The sequence below is a fragment of the Rhinolophus ferrumequinum genome, chromosome 18 (assembly GCF_004115265.2).
Source record: "Rhinolophus ferrumequinum isolate MPI-CBG mRhiFer1 chromosome 18, mRhiFer1_v1.p, whole genome shotgun sequence".
In the NCBI taxonomy this organism is placed as follows: Eukaryota; Metazoa; Chordata; class Mammalia; order Chiroptera; family Rhinolophidae; genus Rhinolophus; species Rhinolophus ferrumequinum.
Window position 1 is genome coordinate 50,919,862 of NC_046301.1, and position 16,042 is coordinate 50,935,903.

Consider the following 16,042-nt stretch of genomic DNA (forward strand, 5'->3'; position numbering starts at 1 on the left):
ACGGCTGTCTCCGCGTAGCGGGCCTCCCCTTCCAGCATGGGTTCATCTGGACAGTGACAGAACTGGTCCCTGCTGCCTGCCTTGTGGAGAGCGATAGAACTGGTGGGAACGTCCCGCGGCCTGCCACAACAATAATTGCGGTTGTCGTGTCCCTGGTCTGTGACTGGGTCAGGTCTTCCCAGTAGACGTTGCTCCCTCCAGATCCCTGCCGGACCGGACCCATCTAATGTGCCACGTGACCGGTACAATCTATCTGGACAGATTTGGCCACAGCCATCCCTCTCCAGGACCTCCCTCAGCCTTTGCCAGGCCTGCTTTCCAGCAGGGCATTCAAGACCTGTCTATCTCCTCACTTCTTCTCCCACCATTCCCTGGGGTCCAGCAGGAGACCTGCAGGGCTGGGCGTGTCCTACAATCTCAGCAGTCTCTCTGTGTGTCTGTTCCTTCCTGTCTCACTAGGCCTCTTCTCTCTCCCACCTCTCTCTCCGGCAGACCCAGAATGCCATGTACGACCTCATGTCAGAACTGCATGCCCAGCACGAGGACCTTGAGGCCCGCCTGGCTACCCTCGAAAGCCGCCTGGATGCACTGGGCACTTCTCTGCAGGCCTTGCCCAGCCTCATTGCCCAAGCCATACGCCCGCTCCCCCCACCCCTGCCTCCACGGCCTGGCCTCCTGGATCAGGCAGCCCAGATTCCCCCATGCCAGTGGCCTCCTGTGGCCCCTTCAGATTGCGGGTGACGGCCCCGCCCGCCACCAGACCCCACAATCTTGGCCATCGTGTGGCCGCCACCTCCATGCCATCCAGGAAGCCCTGTCCAGTGGCGCCTCTTGGAGTTCAAGGAGCCAGAGCTGAGTTGGGCTGAGCGGCCCGGGGCCTGCTCCACCTAGACTGTCCCAGCTGAGGGCAGGGCTGGACCTCAAGCAAGGGCAGGGGCAACTGCCACAAGCTTCCTTCCTTATTGGAGCTGGGGGAGCCCGGAGCTTCCTCTGGTCCCCTAGCCCCCCGACTCTCCCCAGGCCCCCGGTGGGCTCAGAACAGCTGGGAGAGGGGTCCTTGCCAGTTCTGAATAAAGCAGGACCCACCCATTTGCTGCTTGTTGTGCGTGGCTGGGGGATACTCATAATTACTGCATGGGAGGTAGACACCCAGCCCAGGGTCCCAGAATGGATGGGCGGATCAAGGTGAGCCAGCCATCACTTTCCTAGCTTGGTAATCTCCCAGGTGTGGCTCAACCCTGGCCAACAGGAGGCAGTTGGTAATCAGACATCCTTCCCTTTAACCAGCTGGCTTTGCTGGAGTGGCCACTGTGGGCCAGATGCCAGTGGAGCACAGTCTAATGGGAGAGGTGACATGGATGATGAGGGCCATTCAGTCTTTGTAAGACATATATTGAGTGCCTGCTGTATACAGGGAATGGGATGTAAATTATCACATGGACTTCACCAGAACATGACCAGGGTAGGATGGGGAAACTGAGTCTCAGAGAAGTGAAGCCACCTGCCTGGGGCTACAGAGTGAGGAGGGGTGAGCCAGGACTCAAACTCGGGGGCCCACAGGCCACAGTGAAGAACCCGAATTTGGTGGAGGGTACTCCGAGGGGGCCTGGTACGAGTTGGGGAGAATGTGGTGTGAACCTGGGGTTAAAGTGGCCCCTCTGGAGTGGGTTGGAGGGGAAAGTTCTGGACACAAGTAGAATCACAAAGGCCCCACCAGTCCTGGGTGCTGGGTTCAGGCAGGGGTGGCAGGCACTTGGCAGATGCTGGGCCCTGAGTGGGGCAGGGAGGGGAGGCCTAGTCCCCAGAGAGGCTAATCTGGGCCCAGCAGAGAGCCCAGGCCCTGGAAGCCTCTGATAAGTCCATGGGCCACCTGGCTCAGGCAGATAGGTCGGATGCCAGAGAGACAAGGGTGTGGGGAGGGGCAGGTGTGCTGCCGTCAGACCTGGGTTGGAGTCCTGACTCTGCCACCACTGGGTGTCTCTGACAGTGGTTGCCCCTCTGGGGGCCTCTGTTTCTTCATCTGTCAGATTGGGTGATGAGAACAGGGCATCGTGCCCACCCTTGAGTGCACCTAGTCTGGGGGAGCCTCGGTAAACACATAGCAGTCACAAACACAGTGAATAGAGGCATAAAGAAATACACAAGGCCAGAGCTAGACTAGGGGACTCTGAGGAGGTGACACGGGCGTGTGGGGGATGATGGGAGAGCAGATCTAGAGAAGGGCACTCCTAGCAGCAGAACAACCAGTGCAAAGGCCAAGAAGCAAGACCTGAGCTTGGTATGTTTGGGAAACAACCAGGAGGGGGCAGGGACGGGAGGAGGGGGAGGCCGGGGCAGGGCTCCGGGCCAAGGGTGCCGGTTGGAAGATGCATGAGACCACAAGGCATGGCCCGATGGCTGCCTCTGCTCAGCGCCAGCCACATCCGCCCCCGCCCACGCCCGACTGTGACTCATCAACGCCGACCCTACAAAAACAGGGCCCGCCTAGAGCTGGGGGGTGGCAAAGTCAACAGCGCGGGCAAAAGAGTAGCAGGTCCCCGGTGGCCCAGACGGGTCACCGGGTGGACGCGGAGAACCAGAAGTCCGCCCAAGGCCTGCGGCACCTGCACAAGTTCGCAGAGGCGGGAGAAAGCGCGGGGATCCCCCGGGGTGGCGAGGAAAAGCGCTGAGACCCGGGAGGCCTGCAGAGCTCCGGTGGCGGTGAGCTCCGGCCGCTCCCCACGCCGGCCGCGCTGTCCCGGCCGTGTGCCCAAGCCTGGGCCATGCGCTGTGGGGGCGTGCGCACCTTCACACTGGAGCTGGCGCGGGGCCCGGGCGGCGCGTACCGCGGCGGGGAGCGGCTGTGCGGCCGGGTGCTGCTGGAGGCGGCGGCGCCGCTGAGGGTGCGAGCGCTCGAGGTGGCGGCGCGTGGCGGGGCTGCTACGCATTGGCTCGAGGGCCGAAGCGTGGGCGTCAACGCGGTGTCCAGCGACTTCGCGGCGGCGGAAACGTACCTGCGGCGGCGGCAGCAGCTGCTTGGAGGTGAGCTGCTCACCACCCACCCCATAGTGAGGATCCTGTGGCACCCTCTCCCCAGGTCTGAGCGCTCCTCTCCAGAGCGAGGAGCCCTTCAACTTAGAGGCCGTGTGGTTAGTGACCCTTCTCAAGAAGTGGGGACCTCCTCCCCAGGATCTGTACCCTCCCAATGGGACAGCCACCCACTTACTCCCTCCAAAAAACTTTTTCCAGGGAACCCCTCCCAGGATTACCCCTTCCGGAGAGGACACCCTCGACTAGAGGCTGTGCGGTGAGGACCCCCGTCTGGGGGAATCCCTGGGTGGAGCTGGGAGATCCTCTGGACCCCAGGATCCCGTTTGCCCCAGGCCTGGGGCCCCTAATTCCCAAAGAAGGCCTCCTGTCTAGCTCTGCCAGTGCCCCCTCCCTCAGTTTACCCCGCAGTATTTGCAGGGGCGAATTCTTCCTTGGGTTGGAGATTCTAGTGGTGTTTGCGGATGACGAGGAGACTTGGGATGGGGTCAGATCAAGCTGCGAGTCTTACATTGCTGTAAACCCCAGTCCCCCACCCTCAGGAGCAGAACAGGGGCCACAGAAAAGGTGCAGAGCACATGGGCATCTTTGGGAGGCCCTGGCCATCTGCTCCCTTATACCCATCTGCCAGGAAGCAGCTCAGACCTGGCTTTGCAGCCTTGTCTTAACAGCCCCCAGATGAAGGGGGTCTCTTACTTGACCAGCAGTGGAAATGAGGCATAGAGGGCATGGGCAGGACGGGGCCCCAGTGGCACTTCCCTTCCCCTGCAGCTCAAGGGAAATTGGGCTGGTCTCACCCTACAGTTCCGCCTGATCCCATTTACCAGTGGCTTTCCTTAAGACGCTGGAGGGGTGAAGTTTTCAGAGCTGCTGTGTGACCCTGCCCGTCTCTGGGCTTCTGGGGACCCACCTGTAAAATGGACTGAGGGAAATGCCTGCTCTTTATGAGCCACCCCAACCTACGCCCTAGAGTCACCTCATCCCTCAACTCCTCTTGGTTTATGGCCTCCTATCCTCTCTGTAGGCTTCATTTGGCCCTGAGAGAAGGTCTCAACCCCTTATTTCAGCCACAGAGCCCCCCTCCTCCAGGCAGCTCACAGGCTGATCACTGAGTCGACAGCCCCTGCCCCTCCCTTCGGGCCTGCTCCGACCCCTATAATGGGCAGACCGCATCCGGTTATGGCCGTCTCCTCCTGCCGAGGCTTCAGAGGGCTCCGGGAATGGCCTGAGGTAGAATCAAGGGGATGGCCAAGGTGAGGGATGGGTTCAAGCAGCAGTGCATCTTGCTACCACCAGAGGGCGCAGGCGTCCCGCAGATCACTACCTAGGAAGCAACTCCCGTCTTAGAAATCCAACGTACGGTTCTTCTCTGGAGAAGCTGAGGCCCGGAAAGGGGTCATCCCGCCCCGAGGGCACACCGCAGCCCTGGACCCGGGGGTGCCTGGACCTTCTCCTGTACTGGACTCTGTGAGCGGACCGAGGCTGGAGGTGCCTGAAGCAGGCACAAGGGCTAGGTCTAGGGGTCAAGTAGGAGTTTGCCAGGGGCTGGAAGCTGGGAAAGGAGCGTCAGGTGGTAGGAACAGCTTGGGCTAAAGCGCTTAGGCGCGACGGAGTTACGGAGCGTCGGGAACGGGTGGTCCGGGAACAAGTCTCTAGGAGGGGTCAAATAGGGGCGACACTGCGATTCATGCACAACCCTCTGAGATAGGGACTGATTTTCTTCCGGCTCTGTGCACGCGGAAACTCAGGCTCCAAGAGGTTGTCACCAGTCCGGGCTCACCCAGCTGAGCACGGTTCGAATCAGAGGAGGGGGGTAGCAGGTGCCCAAGGGGAGGGAGGCTCCACCCACTTTCTCCTCCCTCTTCCATTGCACAAAAGGGAAAATTGAGGCCCGGGGTGACCTAGACTCGCAGATCCCCGACTGGGCCAGGCCGTTCCACACCCCTCTAGCTCGAGTTGGATATGCCCGAGTCACCGCTGCATTGGTGGCCAGTTGATGATTAAGCCCAGGGACTGAAAGGTCTTTCTGGGTGACCTCAGGTCCGGGCCCCACCTCCGGGCCTCAGTTTCCCTTCTTCATCCCCCGGATTCTCGAGAGACTGGTTCTGAGCACCCAGTGTTTCAGTTTCATTCCAGGATCCACGAGCGTGAGGGGCAGCGGGCCCTGAGTCCAGGAGTTTGTTATTTTGCTCCATGCCTGGGCGGAGCCACGCCTCTCGCTACTTCATTGGTATATTTTCTTACGGGGGCGGGGTCTGAGTCTCGCTCCGCCCCACCCTGCCATATAAAAGCGGTGCCGACGCAGGTGGTGAAGTCTCCGGCCGGGTTAGTGAGTGCGCTTGCGTGCGCCGAGTGTATTCGCGTCTGGAGCTGCTGCGTCTGTACCTCGCGCCACGGCGTCGGGGGTTCGAGGCCAGGGTCTGCGTGTCGCGGGTTCGCATCCCCAGCGAGATGCTGTTCCACAAGGTGAAGGCATTCGTGGTACAGCTGGACCGCGAGGGCGCCGATTCCGTATTCAGCGGCGGCCAGGCGGTAGCCGGCCGGGTGCTGCTAGAACTGGCGGGCCCTGTGCGCGTGGGCGCCCTCAGGCTGCGCGCGCGGGGCCGCGCCCACGTGCACTGGACTGAGTCGCGCAGCACCGGCTCAAGCACCGCATACACGCAGAGCTACAGTGAGCGCGTGGATGTCCTGAGCCACAGTGCCACGCTTCTTGCGCCAGGTATGGCCGGGGACCCCTGCGCAGTGCACGTCCTGTCCTGCGCACCCCGGGAACCTCACGCAGCCACTGAGCGGCTCTCTCTTGCTCCTACCTACAGATACTGGAGAGACTACCACGCTGCCTGCTGGGCGCCACGAATTCCCATTCAGTTTCCAGCTACCTCCGTAAGTCATCTGGGGTGCCAGATTGTGGGGGAGTCCATTCCAAGTTGGAGGCTCCACTGTTGGTTTCTGCGGACCTCTGAGCCCCAACACTGTCTCACCGGAGAGCCCTCAGGAGTGTCTCTGTGTCTCAAACCCCCTAAGTCTTTGGGGATCCCCAACCTGCGAGACTCTGTATCTTGCCCCCTGAAGTCCCTTCCTTCCACCCCTAGGACCTTGGTGACCTCATTTGAGGGCAAACATGGCAGTGTCCGATACAGCATCAAGGCCACTCTGCACCGGCCCTGGGTCCCCGCTCGCCGGGCAAGGAAGGTGTTTACTGTTATTGAACCTGTGGACATCAACACGCCTGCCCTGCTGGTGAGAGGCTGGCTGCCCCTGGAGAGGGGATGGGAGTACCCGTGGGCAGGGGCCTGGCTGGGTGACCCAAACTGGCTCCTCAGCTTCTTCACGAAGTGGGGGAGGGGGGGCATGGCAGAGAGGAGGGAAGCAGTCATGGGAATGTCTGTAGAGTCCAGGGGAGCCAGGTGAATGTCTTAACTGCACCAACTTGCTGTGTGGCTTGGGCAAGTGTCTCGCCCTCATTGAGCCTCAGATGCTCTGTCTGAAATAGGGCACAGCCAGGGCTTGCAACAGTAACGGATTACTGAGCACTAATTAATTACACACTAAGCACTTAGCTTGTTCGTTTCATTCTTAGTTTAATCAGATGGGTTGTATTTCTGGATCCATCTTACATCTAGTTTCTAGATTGTGAAAAGAAACCAGGAAGCTGGGCCCTGCCCCAGGCCCTCTCTCAGCTGGGGGTGGTTTAGAAGGTCTGTGGTTTGCACAAAGTGACCCGTGTATGTTCCTTTCCTTCACCTTGTTCAGGCTCCTCAAGCGGGAGCTCGGGAGAAGGTCGCTCGATCCTGGTACAGTAACCATGGCCTTGTCTCCCTCTCAGCCAAGATCGACCGCAAGGGGTACACACCAGGTAGCAGTCGGGAGTGGCTGGATTGGGAGGATGGCCAGTGTCAGGGCTGCAGGTGGGGAAACTGAGGCCCCGCCACTCTTCATTACAGGTGAAGTAATCCCTGTTTTTGCTGAGATCGACAATGGCTCCACTCGTTCGGTGCTGCCGCGGGCGGTCGTGGTCCAGACGCAGACCTTCATGGCACGAGGTGCCCGCAAGCAGAAGCGTGCAGTGGTGGCCAGTCTCTCTGGCGAACCTGTAGGCCCTGGGCGGCGGGCGCTGTGGCAGGGCCGGACACTTCGGATCCCTCCCGTAGGCCCTTCCATTCTGCACTGCCGTGTGCTGCATGTGGACTACGCCCTAAAGGTAGAGTATCATAGAAGACAGAGGGTGCTACATCTGCTCTGTTCCCAGACAGAGTCCCCCCAGGGCTGGATCTGGGGCCTCCCAGCACAGGAAGGGCCTCCTTCTGTAGAAGGCGGGCATGGGGAGGCTGCTTGGGCGCCCTCCATCGTGGCTCCTTCTTCCAGGTCTGCGTGGACATCCCAGGCACATCCAAGCTGCTCCTGGAGCTGCCGCTGGTCATCGGCACTGTCCCCCTGCAACCTTTCGGCAGCCGCTCGTCCAGCGTGGGCAGCTACACCAGCTTCCTATTGGACTGGGGTCTGGGGACCCTGCCAGAGCGGCCCGAGGGTGAGCACCTGGTTCTGCTGTCCCCGGAGGTGGGTGGGGTGGGTGCCAGCCAACTCGCTCTCCCCAGCCTTGATGTCCCCATCCGTAATAGTGCACAGTAACAATCGTTTTGGCTGCCACAGGTCCCCCCAGAATCCCAAGCTGAGGGCACACAGCCCGTAAGCCCAGAACTGGCACAAACAGGCTCCTGGCCGTTGTCCCCGATTCCGGCCTCCCCACCTCACCAGCCTCACCCCCGGCCTTGGCTTTCACTTCCAGCCCCTCCTGAGTACTCTGAGGTCGTAGACAGTGTGGCAGCCGTGGGACAGAGTCCCTTTCCAGTGCCTCAGGACTCCGACATGAGCCTCGAAGGTCCGTTCTTCGCCTATATCCAGGAGTTCCGCTACCGCCCACCACCCCTGTACTCTGAGGTGAGCTTGGGGATACAAGAAACCCCTATGCCTCTTCAGGCCCTGGGAGCCAAGATGGGGGTGGGAGACACAGGAGTTTTAAATGTTGATGAAACTCCTATATCTATATGTGTTCAGGGCTCAAACCAGCCTTGAGCCCCTGTCTCCTCTAGGGGTTGCCCTCTGGCTGAGTGTGGGAGTTGGAGACTAGCAGGGATAGGAAGGGTGTTTCTGAGCCTCGGGTGCCCCCTGAGGCTTGATGGGTTCATTTTCCTCAGGAGGATCCAAACCCACCCTCCGAGGCCATGAGGCCACGCTGCATGACCTGCTGAGTGGAAGTGGATTCCTAGAGGGACAAAGATATACGTGTGCTTCCAGCCACCATGGACCTGGGGAGTGGCTGGATCAAGAGTAGACCAGCCTGGCTGCACTGAAGTTGGGGAAACCAAGTCTCAGAACAGGGCAGGGCTGTTCTGATATCACACAGGACAGAGGAAGAGCCATTCTGGGATCTGACTTATCTGGACTGGGCCTTGTAAGACATCAAATGCCTGGTATAGGATCTGAGAGACTGTTCAAGCCGTCTATGCTAGCCTATGGGCGGGGCTAGGGTCCCCTAGGAGCCTCCAGTCTGAGAGACACAGCCAGACAGAAATAGTGCAGTCTTATGGCTCCAGAGGAAGACACCGGGCTGGGAGAGTCCAGAGAGGAAGCAGAGGAGGCTTCCTAGAGGAAAGGGCATTTTAGCTGAGGCTTTGGCATATGAATAAGAGCTCAGCAGGCAGGTAAGTGAGAAGGAAGAGAAGTCAGAGAAGGTTCAGAGCTGAGTGATGTTTGGAGACTGCCCTCTTCATCTTAGAACTGGGGCTTAGAGGGCAAGTGCCTCAGTTGAAGTCACACTGGTCCGGCAGGTGAGAGGGCCCAGGAACGAGGCATTCAGAGAAGCAAGTTATAGGAGCTTTGCGAGGCTTGTGGGCTGCAGGGGCAGCAGCTCCAGCCTTGGAAGCCTCTGAAAGCTGGAGATTCCTGCCCCAGACTGGGACTACCTGGGAGCTTCAGACACAGAGCTGCCTGGGTGCTAGATGGCCTGGAAATCCAGGTTCAGAGGGGGACATACAAGACCAGCTACATAACTTGCAAATGAGAATGTGGAGCCCCTGTTCAAGGATTATCAAGAATTTCAAGATAGTAACAGCAGAGCATTCAACCAGGTCCAGGGGACAGAGGTCAGCCTGTGTTGACACAGCAGGGCCAGTGTGTTTCTGGAGACCCCTGTGTTTGGAAGGATAAAGTGGGAGGGGGCAGCTGGACAAGCCCCCAACTTCAGAGTCCCAGCCCTGACTGGGGCAGAGCCCCCGCCTGGGACTCAGCATTTCTGATAAGCCTTAAATTGTTCTCTTTTGTACAATTATTTTTTAAAAATAAAACTGTGGAGAAGAGACTGGGCTTATTGGTTTATCATCCCCCCTCCACCCAAGCTGCCGAGGAAGCTGAGATAGCCTTGACCACCATCCTGGGTCAGGATGTTGGATTGAACACCAGACCGAGGAGGGTTGAGGGGCCCAATGTCCAGAAGGGGAAACTGAGGACCAGAGACACGTAGAGAGCCTGAGCTCGGGTTGGAGTCAGAGCCCATGCTCCATACCTCTTCCTTAGTGTAGTCACAGGGTCTGGAGTGTGAACGATGGAGGATAGGCAGAGGTCTCTCCTCAGCAAATGAAGAGGGGGCTGGGCTGGGCGGAGGGTTCAGGGTGCAGAAGGATCCTGACTGAGTCTGGGCTTTTTTTGTTTTTGTTGAGGTATGAGTCATATACCATAAAACAAACCATTTTACAGTAAACAATTCCGTAGCTTTAACACATTCGATGTTGTGCCATCCTCACCTCTACCTAGTTCCAGAACAGTTTCATCACCCCAAAAGGAGACCCTGTCCCCATTACCAGTCAGGCCCCATGCCCCGTCCGTAGACAACCATGTGCCTGCTTTTTGTCTCTGGATTTGCCTGTTCTGGACATTTCCGATAGATGGGATCATACACTATGTGGCCTTTTGTGTCTGACTTTTCTCAGTAGGTTTTCAGGTTTTATCCACTTTGTAGGGTGTTGGTGCCCCATTCCTTTTTATGGCTGTATAATATTCCACAGTGAATGGACTGCATTTTGTTTATCCATTCATCAGTTGGCGGACATTTGAGTCGTTTCCACGTTTTGGCGATTGTGACTAGGGCTGCTGTGGATGCACGTGTAAGGATTTGTTGGAACTCACTGGGCACTCAGGCAGCCTGTGGAGCAGGAGGTTGTCATTCTCCTGGAGTTGCAGGTGGGGAAAGTGAGTCCAACAGAGGGAGGTCTGATCGAGCTGTAAGGACTGAGGGAGCTGCCACTCAGAACTGCCCCCGAAACTCCAGAGGCAATTCTCCCCCAGGCCACCTGGCACCCCACTTGATGCTCCCACAACGCCAGCATTCAGGCTCAGCCCAAGTCCAAGGCCCCGCCCCCTTGGGACAGGGCCCAATTAGAACCCTGTTCTGAACGCACAGGCTGTGCCCACCAGCTGCCCCAAGGCCGTGAAAATTGACTGGTAGCCCAGGATAGCCATTGGTGGGACCAAGGAGAAGGGACGGGGCCTGCTAGGGGCTGAACTCTGGGAAATCTGGGTTGAGCCTTTGCTCTCTGTGTGACCACGGCAGGGCACTTGCTTCTGAGCCTCAGTTTCCCTATCTGGGACTCTGGGACACCTTCCCTCCATAGCCTCCATCACCCTTTTTCCTGGTCTGTGTTTGGGCCTTGATTTCCAGCTACTCCTCGTCCTGGGGTCCACTCAACGCTCCCTGTCCAGCAGCAGCTGCTCTGGGCAGCTGACTTAGCATCCAGCTCTGAGCACACCAGACTTGGAGGTCACTGGGGCTGGGAGGAAGGGAGAGCTTTCCGTAGCGCAGTTACCCAGACCCCAAATCGGCTGCCTCAAGAGGGGGTGAGTTCCCCATTGCCCACGGAGTGTGAAATACAAGTTCCCGGTTTCCAGATTTATGTTCCCAAACTGAGAGGAGTCCGAGGTTTTTATTGCAACAGCAGATGCGGTACAGTTCTACAAAAGGTTGTCTCTGGTGGGCTTGGGAGGACTAGCCATCCTGTGTCCCCAGGACTCCTGTGTCTGCAGCTATGGGGAATCCGATCCTGAAAGGAGGCAGATTTTCTGGTTCAGATACATGACAGCCAGGATGGAGCTGGCTTAGGCAGTCCAGAATCCAGGGAACTCCCTGAACATAGGGAGGTGCCCACAGGGCATAGAGGAGAGTGGCCAAATATTCTCCTAAAATAAAATCCCACCCCTCCCCGGGCTGTCCATCCACCTCTCCTTTCAGCTCCCTCTCCATCCCTGGCTGCTACTCAAACCCCCAAAGCTGGTTCCCACCACAGGGCCTTTGCACATGTTCCTTCTGCTGAAGGCTCTTCTCTATGGTTGGCTCCTCTTTACCCCCAGCATCGTCTTTTCAGGGATACCCCAACCTCCTGGCTGAAGTACTCTGGTGTAGATAAAGATTCTAGTGGGGTGGGAGTGTCACTGCCTTGCACTTGTTCCCAGGACCCCCTAGAATCAGACGTGGAACCTGTTTGGAGAGTCAAATGCCAAATCTGTCTCTGTCTCACTGCTGTCTCAGTCTCTCTCACTCACTATCTGTCTCTGTCTCTTGCGTCACTGTCTCTTTTGGTCACCATCTCTCTGTCTCTGACCCTTTTACCCTCTCTGCCTCCTGCCCTGGCCAGGCCAGGCCCAGGGCATGGAGTGACAGGCAGGCAAGACGCCTGCTGCTTGTTTTCTGCCCTCACTGGCAGAAGGCCCAGTCAGGCTGCTGTTCAGGAATCCTCCAGCCGCCCCGCTCCAGCCACCAGGCACAAGCTGCCACCAGCATCTCCTCCCCAGCACATTCTGTCCTAAGCAGGACCTGCTGGCGGTGAACGGGAGGGGGAATGCATTTCTGCAGGGCTCAAGTTACAGGACAGTCAGTCCTGGTGCCCCTGCTCCCCACCAGCCCTGCTCCCGACCTGTGCTGCCCCCTGACACCTCCCCTCCCTGCTCTGGGCTTAGATCTTCCTGAATGGGCCCCCTCGGCCAGCTCATCCCCACCTCAGGGCCTTTACATCTGCTGTGCCTTTCACCTGGAGCTCCCTTTTCCCAGATCTACCCAGGCCTTCCCTCAGATCACACATCACCTCCTCAGAATGCCCCCTCAGTCCCCTGCCCCTGCCTGATGCATTTAGCTTTCTGATCTGTCCTCCTCCCCAGAGTATATATTTACTTGTTTGCTGATGTGTTGTCTATTAGCCCAGGGCCCTGCTGGGTCCCCAACTCCAGGCACACACAGTAGGTGCTGGGTGAATAATTCAGAATTGACGTAATTTCCTCCCAACATTCAGCTCTGCCAGAGCCGCGCAGGCTCACTCACGCAGCTGCCCACCCCCTCAGCCTGCCTGACCCTGTGCTCCCCTGCTGTCCCCTATACTTCCCTGCTGTTCCCTGTACCCTCCTGCTGTTCTTTGCATCCAACAATCTCCCAGCCCTCCTGCCTTTGCAAGGGAGTTCCCTCCACCAGATCTACCTTTTTCACAAGGGATTGGGTCTTTCTGTCTCTTAGGTTCGTGGGGATTCACACACAGGGCAGCCCTGATGCACATACACATACAGAAACACACACGCGCAGAGATACGGAAACGGGCCAATGAACTTGGGCATACGTGCATCAAGCACGCTTAACCTGTCCAAATAGGTACGACAGTAATGACCACGCTTACCCCAGGGCCCGATGCCCACAGACCTGGTTGAGAGCTTGCAGGATGTTCACGTGTAGTTTCCCCACTTGAGGGAAAGGCGGTTATGGCTTCCGTGTTACAGGTGAGGACGGGACATGGGATTGAACCCCCACCAGGGTGTTCACAGACTTGTTCACATGCACCTCTGCCCTCACTTCCCCCACCCGGGAGTTGTCCCCACCTTGTTTTTGATATTCATGGAAGGCCAGGAAAGTCCCCAGAAAACATCAGGCTGGGCAAGGGGCCCAGGAGGAAGTGGTGACTCAGCAGGCAGCCATCAGTGCCTGCCATGCTGGGCGGGTAGCTGTCTGGGGGAGTCACAGAGAACAAGGATGGGGCTGCAGGGTAAACAGCCCCTCCCCCACGCAGCAAGTAGGGGAGGGGCACCTGTGCTTCAATACCTTAGCCCTGCTGAGCCCAATTCACAGGTGGAACAACTGAGGCACAGAGAACAAGTGACTTCCCCAAGGCCCCCCAGCCAGGATGGGGCAGGCAGGTACCCCCAAGTCCTTGGTGAAAGGGTCTTGAGGGCATCTATTCTCCCTGCCTGCCTTTGGTGGGGAAAAGGAGCCAGGTCCACTTCTGGGCTCCAGATGTGGACACGTGACTAGATCTGGCCACTTAGAGCTTTTTGTCACCCCAGATGCAGCCATTGATTCAGGGTTAGGCATATGACTCTGGCTGAGCCAATCATCCTGGGAGTTTGGGGGCTCCCTGGTGGTGAGGATAGGAGCCATCTTGCCACCATGACAAGGACAGCAGAACAGAGTCCAAAGAACTTTGTTGTGGAGTCCACAGACACCCCCAGCCCTGTGGAGTCAGGCCACCCTGAGAGTCAGGCCAGGGAGAAGGATGGGGGCATTGGAGGGTCCTGAAACAGCTTCCAGGAAGAGAGGACATTGGTGTTGGGGCTTTGGTGGATGAAGAGGAGTTCTCCAGGTTGCTAAGGAAAGGTATTCTAGGCAGAGAGAATAGCCTGTGCAACCACAGCAGGCAAGAGAGAGTCAGATGTGTCCTCAGCTATCCCAAGTGGTTCTGTGGAGATGGAGCACAGATGAGGCAGCTGCAGCCATGTTTGTTTATTTACCCCTAGGGCTAGGTGCTCCCCCCACCACCAGCCCCCTGAGGGTGGGACTGGGTCTTTTTTGTTGGCAGCTGATACTCCATTAATATTTGTGATATAGGTGGCCCTTCTTCTGGGAACATGAAGGGTAGGTTGGGTGGGATGGGTAGGGGGATGGTGAATAAGGGGAGGTTGCATCCATGAGGCAGGAGAGTTTGGGGCTGTGTGGAAGTGGCCTCTGGAGCCTGGGAGCCACGGTGCAGGCAGTAAGGGCATTCCTCATCTGTGACCCCCTGATCCCAGGCATGGTGCTCCAGAGGGAGGGAGGTCAGAGCTCAGGGTCTGGACTCCGGGTATCACCTCTTCCTTCCTTTGTGACCCTGGGCTAGTGGCAGCACCTCTCTGAACCCCAGTTTTCTTTTCTGGAACCTGACCTCACTGTAGGACAGGGTCAGTAATGGACACAGAGAAGGTGCAGCATCTGTGGGGCTGGATAGGGGGCGCTGAGGCAGTGGGGCGGGGTGGGGGCAGGCTTGTCCAGAACATTCTGTCAGCAGTTCCTGGCTTCTTTGAAAACAGGAAGCCAGCTCTCAAGGGAGCCCCCAGCAGCACTTCCTGAGCCTCCTCGTGATGTGACTGCGTGCTAGTCGGCGTGTGTTTGCCGCCAGCCTGGAAAGAGGCGGGGCCACATGTGTGTTTGGGTGTCAGCCTTGTTGGTGGAACCCCCCAGAGGTGTGCGCATACATTTTATATATTCTTGCATGGAGATGTACACATCACAGATAATGCAACAAGCAGACGAGCGCTGGTTGGTGCATTGACAAGTCTGGATTTGGTGTTGGCATGGGTGTCTGTCAGCAGTGGGTAGTGGTGTGTGCTGGCCCATGTAGGCCTATGCTGACATGGGCTGGTGTATGCTGTTGGTTGCTGGCAGATGGTGGCCGCCCCCAGGCCTCTGAATCCCCAGGTCTGCCCTGATTCAGCTACCGATGGTCACCCTAGATTACATCTCTTCTCTGCCCCAAACCCACCATGGCTCCTCTTGGTCCCCAAGGCCCTGCGTGGCCCCTGCTACCACCCCTCATCCTTTCCGTCCATCTCCTGTTGCTCATCAGCCTCCATCCACCTGCCTTCTTCCTGTCCCTGGAGGCTGCCAAATAGGTTCCTACCTCAGTGCCTTTGCACCTGCTATGTCGACGGGCTAGGCTGCTCTTCCCTCCTCTCCTCTCCTCTCCATCTCTCGGGCCTCAGAATGAATAATGGCCTTCGGTGACTCACCCCACTCCTGCCCCCTGCCCTGCCCCTAGTCCTGACCACAGGCCCCAGCTTTGACCCCTTCCCTCTGCAGCCTAAGATGGGTGGCCTCCCTCTATAAACCTCAGTTTATACTCCTGTAAACTGGACTGATTTTGGTGTGGCCTCACTTGCCCAGAGTCACCCAGAAAGTGGAAAAGCCTGGATTCAAACCTGGGCTGGCCTGGTCCCAGAGCCTTTGTCCTTGTCCCATCAAATGGGGGAGACACTTTAGGGTCAGAGACACTCTGGGGTCACTGAGCCATAGGGGCCAGATGGGACCAAATTGTGGCCTCCTGTAAGTCACATTCCTGAGATGCCTGTCTCTTGCTGGCAAGCTTCTACTCATCCTTCAAAATCCCACCTCCAATATCCGTTTTCTCTGACCCAGTCCTGATCCCATGGGCTGAGGGCATCTGTACCTGTCTGCCAGCGCCGAGGCCTCTCAGGAGCCCAGCAACACCCAGCCAGAAACACGAGACTGTGTTTCTCACATGCTGCCTTTCTGGCGCTGACCCAGTCGCCCTGCCAGGCCTGATCCTCCTGCCCGCGTTATTATCCTCAGGACCTGCCGAGCTTGTGGTTTAGAAGGGCACACAAGACATTTCACTTGACCCAGAGGCCCATGTGGTCTGGAAACTTCCCTGACCAGGCCCACGGCCCCTCTGGCCTCAGATCACATCAGCTTCATGCCAGCTGGTTTACCTGTGAAACGGACCAGAGACATTCTAAGACCCAGGCAGTGCAGTGAGGTTTCTTGCTGGGGTCTCAGTGCCCCTGCCCCGGGGAAGCCACGGGACACTGTGAAACAAGGCTTAGATCTCATCCCTTATACACCCTCCCTGAAGCCCAGGAGGTCTCCCATGGCCCAGCCCCCACAGCCTCCATCACAAGTTCGGTCCCACCTCAAGGCCTTTGCATACGCTGTTTC

General features: G+C 58.0%; 2 protein-coding genes across 13 annotated transcripts in view; both read left to right on the top strand.

The window, feature by feature from the left end:
• Positions 1 to 1,055, top strand: part of KCNN1 (potassium calcium-activated channel subfamily N member 1) — a 28,876-nt gene extending 27,821 nt beyond the window's left edge. For 8 of the 10 annotated variants that reach the window (XM_033135533.1, XM_033135531.1, XM_033135532.1 and 5 more), the window contains one exon: positions 493 to 1,055. In XM_033135533.1, the coding sequence (XP_032991424.1) occupies positions 493 to 741 (249 nt within the window). In that variant the 3' untranslated portion in view covers positions 742 to 1,055. The remainder of the gene's footprint in view (positions 1 to 492) is intronic. The other 2 variants (XR_004425668.1, XR_004425669.1) reach the window with 1 other exon arrangement.
• Positions 1,056 to 2,486: 1,431 nt separating this feature from the next.
• Positions 2,487 to 9,383, top strand: ARRDC2 (arrestin domain containing 2). Of its 3 annotated transcripts, none has more exons than XM_033134913.1 (9): positions 2,487 to 3,021; positions 5,333 to 5,746; positions 5,844 to 5,910; positions 6,120 to 6,267; positions 6,781 to 6,883; positions 6,972 to 7,228; positions 7,393 to 7,555; positions 7,814 to 7,965; positions 8,223 to 9,383. In XM_033134913.1, the coding sequence occupies exons 1-9, from the start codon at positions 2,763 to 2,765 to the stop codon at positions 8,274 to 8,276; spliced, it is 1,617 nt and encodes a 538-aa protein (XP_032990804.1). In that variant the 5' UTR covers positions 2,487 to 2,762; the 3' UTR covers positions 8,277 to 9,383. The 3 variants fall into 3 exon arrangements, with proteins under 3 accessions (XP_032990804.1, XP_032990806.1, XP_032990805.1); XM_033134914.1 differs by having other exon boundaries at positions 2,913 to 3,021; positions 5,153 to 5,746; XM_033134915.1 differs by lacking the exon at positions 5,333 to 5,746 and having other exon boundaries at positions 2,488 to 3,021.
• The last annotated feature ends 6,659 nt before the right edge of the window (positions 9,384 to 16,042 follow it).

Coding starts and splice junctions, on each gene's coding strand:
- ARRDC2 (XM_033134913.1), top strand. CDS start 2,763: ATGCGCTGTGGGGGCGTGCGCACCTTCACACTGGAGCTGGCGCGGGGC. Junction 6,268..6,780: donor TCAACACGCCTGCCCTGCTG/GTGAGAGGCTGG, acceptor CACCTTGTTCAG/GCTCCTCAAGCGGGAGCTCG. Junction 7,229..7,392: donor ATGTGGACTACGCCCTAAAG/GTAGAGTATCAT, acceptor TCCTTCTTCCAG/GTCTGCGTGGACATCCCAGG.